Below are 11,664 nucleotides of genomic sequence, written 5' to 3' on the forward strand. Positions count from 1 at the left end.
GTCCCACAGACAGGGATCACTACTCAAACACAACCTTTTTTTTTAGGCTAACAGGTATTCATTTGGATGTGAACAGTAACTGCACTGCACGAGCATTGACTGCTCAAAGAACCAGATTTTAATTTCAGCTACTAAATTGTTGTAGAACAATTGTGAAAGACAAACTACATTTTCTGGACTTAAAAATGGTTCTAAAACAATTTAGTAGCGGAAACGAAAATCTGGTTCTTTGAGCAGTCAATGCTTGTGCAGTGCAGTTACTGTTCACATCCAAATGAATACCTTTCAGCTTTTTACAATGTACTCATATGCAAAATAAATTCTCAGTTAACTTCTAAGCCAGGGAGATGGAAAGAAACTCTGAACCACACACAGAAACTCCTGACTGACTCCCAGCTCTCTGTTTGTTGTTAGATTTAACTAATTGGAAATGCATGACTACAAGCTCTGTAATTCAATTGGCTCCCGTGTCTACGCAAGCTTCCTGTCAATCAGTTCATGTCCTGGGACCCTACCATAGTTCAACACAGACCTTTATTTTTTTTAAATGAATAAATAGTCAGAAATGGCTGGTAGGTGGTTAGCTCTTCAATATGATTTCAAAGCAATGTCCAGCAGTGTCTTGGTCCAACGTCACACGAAGACAACCTTTAGTTTTAAAGCTTAAATAAAATAATTGAGTTTCCTCTGAAAATATACAAAAGAAAGCACAAGTACATTTACAACTGGTCCACCTATCAACGTACTATCCACTCTAGGTCATGGAGGCCTACCCCTACAAATCAATAACCAACCCACAATCAACATTAATATATTAATGTAAAGAAACCCTATGGTCCAAATACTCAACTAATAATGTCAACAACAAAAAAAATCTTATGACAATAAGCACTCAGTTACTTCAGTTAGTACTTGAAAAGAAAACGATGTAAACACAGAATAAAATACAATTGTTTTATTACACCAAAACAAGGAATTTGATCAGAAGTTCTGCAGATAAAAAATAAATGACTCAAATAATTTAACAGGCCAGTTGAGAGTCAGACTAATATGGAACCTTCTATCTTAACAAAAATAACAACTATTCATTTGAGCACAAAGCATTTCTGCATCCCAAATGACACTTTATTCCCAATATAGTGTCCAACTTTTGACCAGGGACCATAAGGCTTCTAAAGAAAACAAAAAGCAGTTTGTATATTGTAAATGACTTGAGCATCTGATTAACCAGGCAACAGTCCAAAACTGACCCAAGTGATTACCAAGAACCATTGTTAAATCGATCATCCCCATTCCCCATGTTATTTTCTTGATCTGAAAAAGAGATGGCTTTCTATGATATTTCAACAAGCAGACATAAAAAATAAAAAAAATATATTAAAAAAACATGCTTGGCCAATTTAAAAGGTTCTCATCTTTTTCCATTCCTGCCCGTGTCATGAAGTGATCAGGCTCCTGTGTGTCATTGTGTTTGTTTACTCTATTTTGTACTCCTCCACATGGCACAAGACTTTCTTCCTCTGACGCATCATGTGGAAGTAGAGCTGAGGAAACACTGGAAAGAAAACAGTCAGATCAACAACAAGGAACCATAGAGTCATACTCAGAACTATCAATTTAAGTGTGTTGACAGTAATAGATGGGATTTTTACAGTGCTATTATAAAACCCTTTTTTCCTATTCCAAACAATGAATTCATGAGCGGTTTCATAAAATGATGAATGCTAAAATGGGTCCCCATAAGATCTATAGCAGGAGTCTACAACCTTTTCTAGCATGAAAGGTACTTTTTAAAAATGAAACGTCGCCAGCTACTCTTGTTTTTAAAGCTTTCAAATAGGCACATCATTCTCCTCTACCCTGAAACTCTTCCCTGGGGCTTTGGTATAGAAGAGATGTGTCCTGTCAATATACTGTACCTGGTAATATTATGGTTAATAAACAGTATTTGGCATGACAGGCCCCATCAAATTATCTTTCTATTTTCCAGAATTCTATTTTCTCAGTTTGATTGTAGTTTTTTTTAACTCTCAATATAACAATTGTCCTTCTGTAGCTCAGTTGGTAGAGCATGGCGCTTGTAACGCCAGGGTAGTGGGTTCGATCCCCGGGACCACCCATACGTAGAATCTATGCACACATGACTGTAAGTCGCTTTGGATAAAAGCGTCTGCTAAATGGCATATATTATATATATATATATATATATATATACAGAAAAAATGAAAAAGTATGTTCCGAGTCCACATCAATGCCTTAATCACATTTATGAAGTATGGAAGAAGAAAAAATTAACAAAATGTAGATTTTTTGGGATGTAATTCCCCATTAATTGAGCATCTATCAAGAGAGGAATGTGTCAGTCTAGAAAGGTTTCTGCTGTTAGGACGAATGTATCAGAAAATGTCATGGCAGAGTTTGCAATAAAATGGCCACCAAAATTGATACAATGAATATATATAGTTCTGTCAGCCTTCTTTGCAGTGTACACTTAATGGAGAAAGTTTATAGGGAACGTCTTTCCGTCTACCCACAAGACGCCGGTTTTCACTACCTGGCTATTTACGGACTGATAGACAAACTCGCACCAAACAGACACAGGCAATATTGATGGAAATTAATTGGCAAATATTGTGTTACGTTTAACTTTAAGCCAATAGTGGCTAACCAGAGGTGGGATAATGTCAATGTGGCTTTGATTGGATAGTAGCTGGGAGCTTTATGTTTATGACAGTTTGCCATGGAACACATGAAAAAAAGGCAAGTACTTTCAGATTTGATTGGTGAGCTACTCGTAGGTGGGCTGAGCTCGCAATCTACCTGTTGGAGACCCCTGATCTAAATCAAATAAAAAACTTCAGTAATTGCCAAAAAAGCAGCATTACAGAAACAGGCTTGACTGTAACAGTACCGACTGACAGGGTTGAGGTTTTAATCTTAAAAGTCAGCCATAAATCCCCTTGTGACAGGAGGAATGGAAGCTTGTGTGCAACCCGGGAGAGGCAATTGAATGCAAGCTTCACATGTTTTTAAATATATTTTTTAAAAGGATCAGACCCTTTTTTTCAATTTTCACCTACAATTACAAGCAAGCAAGGATGTGCAAATTATTGATACCATTTGAAAGGAAACACTGAAGTTTGTGGAAATGAATGTAGGAGAATAACACATTAGATCTGGTAAAAGATAATACAAACAAAAACACATGCATTTTCTATTTTGAAATGCAAGAGAATAGCCATAGAGTTAGGATCCTAGGTGTAATTTAGATTTTGTCCACAAGATGGCAGCAGTGTGTGTGCAAAGTTTCAGACTGATCCAGTGAATAATTACATTACTACACAATATTTTGTATCAAGTCTGCCAAGAGTTTACCCAAATGTGCCGAATTGGTCAATTTATACATTTTCAAGTAAATAACTATAAAGAACATTCAACAATGCTATGGTAATAAAAAATGTACGTTTACACTCCCAAGAATCTCATACATGAATCATTAGCTTCCCTACAGAAAACACTTTGAGCAAAAAATCAGATTTATTGAATTTTCCATGTGGTCACTTCAATTAATATAACAGGCTTTTAAAATGCAATATTGGTGAACAATTTCTACTTAGAATACCAAAGGGAGGCAAAATGTACTCTATTCGTGGAACAACCCAGCCACTTTAGTACTGTACATCAGTGGTGTATTGTGGTGGGTAGGAGAGAGACTTACATGGAATGTAGGAGACCATGGTGAGGATGAGGAAGGTGTGGTAGTCGAATGAGAAGTTGTACTTGTTGGGAAGGGTGACAGAGTAGAGGCCTGTCTTCTGAACGTAGGGCAGGGCTGCATAGACAGTCAGCAGTTCACCAGTTACTCCCATGGGGTACAGCACTAGGAAGAATGTGTACCTGGAGAGATTTTATTTAATTTTTTTAGAAACCCTTTATTGTCACCATTTAGCTACTGGAAAGAGGGAGAGGAGGCATTACTGGTAAGCAGGAACTAGCACACCAAATGGGTAGCTCATGAAGATAACACTTTACATTTTACAAGTTGCTTGTAGTAGTAACGCTGTATATTACAATAGTAACATTGTAGTTATATCATTAGTATTGCATAGTAATGTAGTGAGACCTGATCTAAATCACTGAGGCTAATCTTGGCACCCTTAGTTGAATTTCTCACCTATGTGACGCTACCTGTCATATACCTCAATCTGCCTTTGAAAAGCAAATTGAACGTGAAAAGAGCAAAGCACCAGAACATTGGCCGACATTGGGAGAAGATTCATCAACATTTTCTACCAGGCAACAAAAGAAGGTCCTCCCCACCAGTAGGCTACTGGAGCTCGCTAAGACTTTGTTGCCATGGTTGTGACTGAGAAAAAAAATATTATGGAGGTGGTGTCATAACAGTTTCAAACACTCCCATGTTCCATCATTCTATATTTAACTTCCATGGACACATATAGAATAAGAAAACCTCCAGGGATAAAGTCAAAGTTTCCCTACCATTTAAAATATGGCTTTTGTTTTACTGCTTTCAACCCTGAATGTTGCTTTATGGCCTTAGACTTTTAGTGAATAAATAGAGGGGTGTTTTAGGACCCACATATTCAAACGACACAGATCATTACTCTGTATTTATGACATCCTATTTGATTAAATGTGAGTGCCAGTGTCATCCACCTGTCCAAGTCAAATCAAATGTCATTAGTCACATGCGCAGAATACATTGAAATGCTTTCTTATGAGCCCCTAACCAACAATGCAGTTTAAAACCCCCCAGATAAGAATAAGAAATAAAAGTAACATGTAAAAAAACAAGTTACAAACAATGCAAAGAAACAAACAAAAAACCCAATTGGTTGGAGACATAAAACTTCAGCCTTCTTGTCCGGCGCCAGGGTTATACCATAGAGATACATAATGCATTCAAAAAATGATATCATATATTCACTATAATGACTGTGTTCTATTTCATTATGTGAGCCTTACCGTGCCCATTTGATGAGGTAGGGCAGGTGGTTGAGCAGACTGAAAGTGTAGAAGGAGTAACGGATGATCTCTGTGATGGTCCAGGCTGACACAAAGAGCAGGACACTGTCTTCATTCTGGACCTGTAGGGACCACACAGGCACCAGACAAGAATGAGGGTGGGAAACAGGAAGCACTCTAGCAGGAGATAGACGGGGGTTATGGCAGAATCGTGCAGTTTGTAGCACCCACTACATACAGCATTCTATAGTAACTTTGCATCTCATGACAGGCATGGAGACAGAGACACAAGTCAGCACGAGTTAAAAAGCTAAACTCAGTCTTGGTAAGTTAACATAGATTCAAATGCTCACAAACATGTAGAAAGTTTGAATGTTTCAGAGCTCACAAGCATGTCAGTGTTATTCACCATGTTGGTTTCAAGCATGTTTACCATTTCAGGCTCACAGACCTTAGTGTCTCCGCAAAGCTCTTTCTTTGGGACGAAGACAACTGCTGACGTAAAAAGGACTTTAGAAATAAATGCCATTGATTGATTGACACTGATGCACATAGAGATAAGGGATAAGAGAAAGAGAAGAGACGTACCTCTCGAACACTGTGTGTCACGGCCCAGGTGAGGAAGACTCGTGACAAGACCTGAAACCCTGTTAAAACTACTGAGGACGGCACGATCCCTGGAGCAGAAGACAACGCAACGGTTAGAGAAGATGTATCACCTCACATCAGTTTTACCACGTTTTAGAGCACGGTGATATGGAGAAAATTATATGATTTCAATTAGCCAATCAAGAGTTGACTACAAATAAAAAAGTATGCTACAAAGAATGATAAATAGGTAGCAAAACCTAATGCACAGTAGCAATATTAGCTCATTCAAATACAGTATCATTCAACTGTATAACTCTATAGTACATGAGAATACATGCTATGGTGTGGCATCGGTGTTTGGCCAGTAGAGAGTAGCAGAGAACAAGGCCAGGAGTGGACAGACAGCTGCAGTATGTGAAAGGTCAGGTTTAGCTTTAAACCCCAGATCATGAGTAGTGGACTGTGAACCGGGAACGCCACGACCACAACGTAGCAGGGCCAGGCTGTTATCAGGCTTCGCTTATCCACCATCTTCTATATAGATTCTGAGCTGAGGGAATGGCTTTTTGTGGTAGGCCTATAGCTCCACATGCCTGGTTTAGTCATAAAGAAATACCACTATGTGGTCCCCCTTGAACCTGTATGGGACTTTCAACAGGAGCAGAAGAATGAACTTACCTACTGCACAGTGCAATACCTGAGGGGAAAGGAGAATAACTTAATACATAAACACAACACATGGTCAGTGAACATACTAAACATGCAATAATATCATTTCCTAAATAAATACTCAAGCTGAATTGTTATAGTAATGTTGCTATAACAGAGCTACGATATACTGTATGTAAAAATTCCTCAAATTGTTCTTCATGGTTAAAAATGTAAATAAGATGGTTGTTGGAACACAATAGATATGTGTACCAATACAGTTCTTCCCACTAGTCAAGGAATAGACAAAAGCCTACACTAGTCTCTAAACCTAATCACAGCACAGGAAATGGCCCGTGTTTGAAGACGTTTTTATGAATGATTGGAGTTAGTATGACTGAGAGGACAATTACCCGGTAGACAGAGCTGGAGTTCCACTAGGCCTAATCCTTATCTCTGTGTTACAGTATGGCTGGCTGGAGAGGATCACACTAACACCCTACTAGGTATTCGTACTGAGTAGGGTAGGACAGAGGTGGAAGAGGGGAAAGGCCAAGGCCAGTCACTATGGAGGACTTATTATAAAATATTTAAAAATGTAACAGCCCTGTGAGACTAAACATTCCTGCCATTAAGTTGTATTCGTACAGTAGGGGACATAACCAACTCACCACCCACAGAAAGCGATGAGTCTGTTCTATTTACCCTTCTCTGAATAAAAGCTTGTATTCAGTGGGGAGAAAACATTTGGAAGGGAGTGAAATTCACATGTTGTTATTAGTCATTTAGCAGGCGCTCCTATCCAGAGCAACTAGTGCATTCATCTTAAGATTGCTAGGTGAGACAACAACATATCAAAATCATAGCAAGTATATTTCCCCTCAACAACGTATAAAAAGACATTGTTGTAAGTTTGTTAATGTTTTTAAATAAGGGGGGGGGCACTACCGAATACCGTTTTGCTAGTGTACCTAATGAACATGACCCCGGTCTGACCTATACAACAGAGATTCGGGGGTTATTCATTACGGAAACCATTTACTGTTTAAGAACCAAACGGAAGCAAATGGAACGAAACAGGGAGAAACTCTCCAATAGAAACTCTTGTCTGTATTTTTAGTTTAGAGTAAACGTTTCCTGTTGCAAAACGTTTTGCAACAGACTCTGCATAACAATTGCACCCTTGGCCTACAGCCACTCACCTCCAGAAGAGCTCCGGTCTGGAAAAACTTCAGTGGTTTCTCTATAGAGTAGTACAGGCCATGGTAGCTGCCTCTGGCCAAGTAGGCCCGCACCAGGCCCACGGCTATGACCAGCCACCTGGAAGAACACAAAGATTTTCATTTAGGTCATTTAGCCAGGATAGTCCACTCAGTAACAAATGGCACTATTGTCCAAGGAATCCTGGGTGGGAATATGTTTCTGATATAAAAGAATAGCCTCAGTTTGCTCTTAGAGGACAGGGTAAAGCAAAACAGTCCAACCACGTAGAACGGAGGCCCAATACATAGATACTTCTATCTGCATCTGCATAATAATATACTTGAATAGGCATGATTGGTATGGGTGACTGAGGTTTTGAACAGATAGAAACTCATCTCCTAAATAAAGTAATAGAAACTGAGCAGGCTACATAGCTCCTGAAAAGGCAGGATGTACCCCACTGTAGTTGCTATTCAATAGACAGAGAAAGTATGACACAGGGCAAATATCACCTCACCAGACAGGAAATAGAGGGGGGGGAGCATTTCATATCACTCTGTAAGTAAATTCATTACACTCTATTTAGTATGAAATTTGGCATAGTTACATAAGACAATGGTTACTGAAGGCAAAAAAAGAAAGGAGGGTGGTTGGTAGGGGTAGATGAGTGGGAGTATAACGGGAATGTCAACTTTAGCATCTTTTCAACTACTTTTTAGCTACTTTACAACTACTTAGCTAACCCTTCACTTAACCCTAACCCTTTAACCTAACTTAACCCTAACCCCTAGCCTAGCTAACATTAGCCATCTAGCTAGAATTAGTAACTTGTCATACATTTTGCAAATCCGTAACATATGGTACATTTTTCAAATTCATAACATATAATACGAATTGTAATTTATAACATACCATACGAAATGTAACATATCATACCAAATGCTGTGTCTTGCATTTACATACTCAATAATACAAAATGATCTGAGACCAGGTTGTGTAAAGTCACCCAACTGGTCAGGATGGGAGAGCATCCATAATTCTGCACTTGTGCAATTTCTTTCACAACAACTTTGTGTCATAATAACCTCAGTGAAATCAGAGATATTGCCAGTACATTTTAGTCAAAGCAATACAAATATGTATTTAATGTAACCAATTATGATTAGATTGAAACTACATGCAGTATAGAACAATAGCTATAACTGTACATAATGACACCGTGGATGCCAATTGATTCTTGAAATACACCATTCACGGGATTACAGTACATTTTATTTAACTAGACAAGTCAGTTAAGAACAAATTCTTATTTACAATGACGGCCTACACCGGCCAAACCCGGACGACGCTGGATCAATTGTGCGCCGCCCTATGGGATTTCCTTCACAATAACTTTGTGCCATAATAACCTAAGTGAAAATCAGAGATATTGCCAGCACATTTTAGTCGAAGCAATACAAAAATGTATTTTTTTAAACTCTAGGCAACATAATTGCAGAGTATTTTAGACGCGCACTCGGCAACAATGTAACCAAAGACACTGACAATTGATACATTCCCGACGAAGTCGGTTACAAAGTAACATCACAGAAGTTCAGTGTGTGGCTGAGTTGAATTGCTACAGTGTAGCTGAAGGCAGCACAATGGAACGAGACATTATTGTGCAACATATCCATAAAAACAGTTTGGGATCGAGTCTCGTAACAGGCGCGTCTTCTTCCCAAGCCATTCACTCTGGCATGTCATGCACCCTTGCACCCAATTGTCGTCAAGTAGCCTACAACAAGAAGTGTATCAGAATTATGTACATACCCAGCTGTCATAACCACGTTATATATAACCAGATACGCCGTAGCCAGTGCACCCGGTCCCCTCTTTTTCTTCGGGGCCACATCACTGTGCGCCGTCTTCGTGGTCCCCATAGCAGGTGCCGACATGACTGAACCCCACTTGCCGCTGCCGGATAAGTGTGCCGGATGGTACTAGTATTCTACAAGCAGCACAAACTGTGACGTCACTTTCACATGGCAATGAGGAAACCTTCTAAATAAAAGCCTGCATTTCAAAACATTGCAATGTGGATAACTCATTCAAATTATATTGAATTTTAATCAATAGCCACGTTTATTGTGACAACAAGAAAATGCAATAAGTAAAGAAGAAATATGGTTTTTAATTTTTTTTTAAGACCAATAATGAAAATAATACAATATTGACACTGGTATGTTGCGAATATTGGGCTGTAGAGAGAAAAATGGTCTACCTGTCTCAGCTAAAGTGGGGTGGGAAATACTCAGTAGGGTCTCTAGTAACCAAATATGCTATGTTTTGGAGGGGGACTGTGTCATACATACCAGCAGCACTTCATTATCTACCCCTTCCATAGCCCCCAATGCAATGCACTGTAATAGACTGCACATGGTATACATATGGGCTTTTAGAGAGAAAGCTTTTACCTGTCTCAGCTAAAGTACATGGGAAACTTTAACTTTAACACTATTATGTTGCTTACCTGGTTTTCTTCCAGTGTGAAATCAAATGAAAATTTAGACAGACAAAATGTAATCAATGATGAAATGGCATACATGTTAACAACCCAGATTAATTTAATGGCGATGGTAATGGGTGCATCTTTACAGATTTAAATCAGCTCTTGGCCAGCATTGACATGTGCCAAAACATGCATATGGAAGCAAACATGAGTCTGAAATGCACTTTTCACCTGTTTTATACTTTATTAAAAAATGTTGTTTTAACTTGTGCTTCTTCCCTTGTGCTCCTTCCAACCTCCCTTTCAATTATTGGGTAGAATTTCCTAAATAAATTTCCTAAATAAATCTCTAATTTGATAGGCCTACCTGTAAAAGGGGACGGGTGTCATATCCCCTCAACCAGTATAAAAGAGAAGTAAAGGATAGACTACTTCCCCTGCAGAAATACCTGGCATTACAGTATCTGATACTGCATGGATGTGACACTTAACTATTCATTTTCTCATCGGTGCCCCAATGTAATGCCTTTGCTGACCTTGAAAGATAATCATGACAATATTGCTTATAAAATAATCTTGTCTATGTTATTACCCTTTTAAACTAGGTAACAGGCCGTTACTCTATACCAGTGTTTCCTACCCTGGTCCCCCCGTACCCCCAACAATACATATTTTCATTGTAAGCCTGGAAAAACTCACTCATTCAACTCATTGAAGGCTTGAGGATTAGTTGACAAATTGAATCAAGTGTGCTTGTCCAGGGTCACAGTAAAAATGTGTACTGTTGGGGGTACTGGGGGACCAGGGTTGGGAAACACTGCTCGATACAGCAAAACTTCATAGATAAGACTTGTAAATCATTTTCTCCATTGCTGTTCAGAAAGCGTGATTATACTGTGTCCTAGCCTGGTTAATATTCATTACATTTATTATTTTTGATTTAAAAGGTTGCTTTTGTGTTTATTTTCTTTTTTGGTGTATTGTTTTCAGGACTGTGGATACTGCTGGGTCATTTAAAGCGGTGTTGCTGGATATGTACGACACTGTCCCCCTCCAAAACTAACCATATTAGATTACTTCCCACCACACTGAGACAGGTGGAAAAGTTCTCTACTAGCCAATATGTACCCCATGTACAGTCTGTTACAGTGCATTGGGGGCTATGGAAGGGGTAGATAATGAAGTGCTGCTAGGTATGTACGACACAGTCCCCCTCCAAAACAAACATTTTTGGTTAGTAGACACAGTACTGAGTATTTCCCACCCAACTTCAGCTGAGACAGGTCAAAAAGCTCTCTCTGCAAGCCAATACGTATCCCATATACCGTATATTGCAATGAATGAAGCGGGTGGAGTAAGGAGTCTACAAGTACTCTGCATTAAACCCGTCCCGAGCACAAGAGACCTATTTCAGTTTTACAGACTTTATTGAGTAATTCCAATAACATATATTTGTATTTTATTAAAAGTGTATTTCTTTAAATATTGCCTAGATATACAATAGCTTTCAACATACCAGTATTTTGTGTACACTTTCAAAATAAATGCTGGTATAAGTAATACATTATTAAAAATAAAATACACCAAATTATCCTATTATTTATTCAAATGTAGTTGCAATGCTATCCAAAACAGTTGAAATGCACTAGTTCCCAAAAGTATCATTATTCCCCAAATATAGCACGTCTTTGCAATGGGACTCTTATTCCCTCCCAAAATCAGCGTGCTGCCAGTATAATATCAAA

General features: G+C 38.7%; 1 protein-coding gene across 1 annotated transcript; it reads right to left on the bottom strand.

Moving 5' to 3' along the window:
* Window positions 1-940: 940 nt before the first annotated feature.
* LOC124047869 (very-long-chain (3R)-3-hydroxyacyl-CoA dehydratase 2-like) lies at window positions 941-9,411 on the bottom strand. The gene is made up of 7 exons (XM_046368195.1): window positions 9,241-9,411; window positions 7,428-7,545; window positions 6,256-6,274; window positions 5,575-5,663; window positions 4,987-5,108; window positions 3,719-3,897; window positions 941-1,555 (listed from the first exon to the last, which is right to left on the bottom strand). Exons 1-7 carry the CDS (start codon window positions 9,363-9,365, stop codon window positions 1,476-1,478), a joined length of 732 nt encoding a protein of 243 aa, XP_046224151.1. The 5' UTR covers window positions 9,366-9,411; the 3' UTR covers window positions 941-1,475.
* Window positions 9,412-11,664: the final 2,253 nt, after the last annotated feature.

This window comes from Oncorhynchus gorbuscha, linkage group LG01 (assembly GCF_021184085.1).
Source record: "Oncorhynchus gorbuscha isolate QuinsamMale2020 ecotype Even-year linkage group LG01, OgorEven_v1.0, whole genome shotgun sequence".
Taxonomy (NCBI): domain Eukaryota; kingdom Metazoa; phylum Chordata; class Actinopteri; order Salmoniformes; family Salmonidae; genus Oncorhynchus; species Oncorhynchus gorbuscha.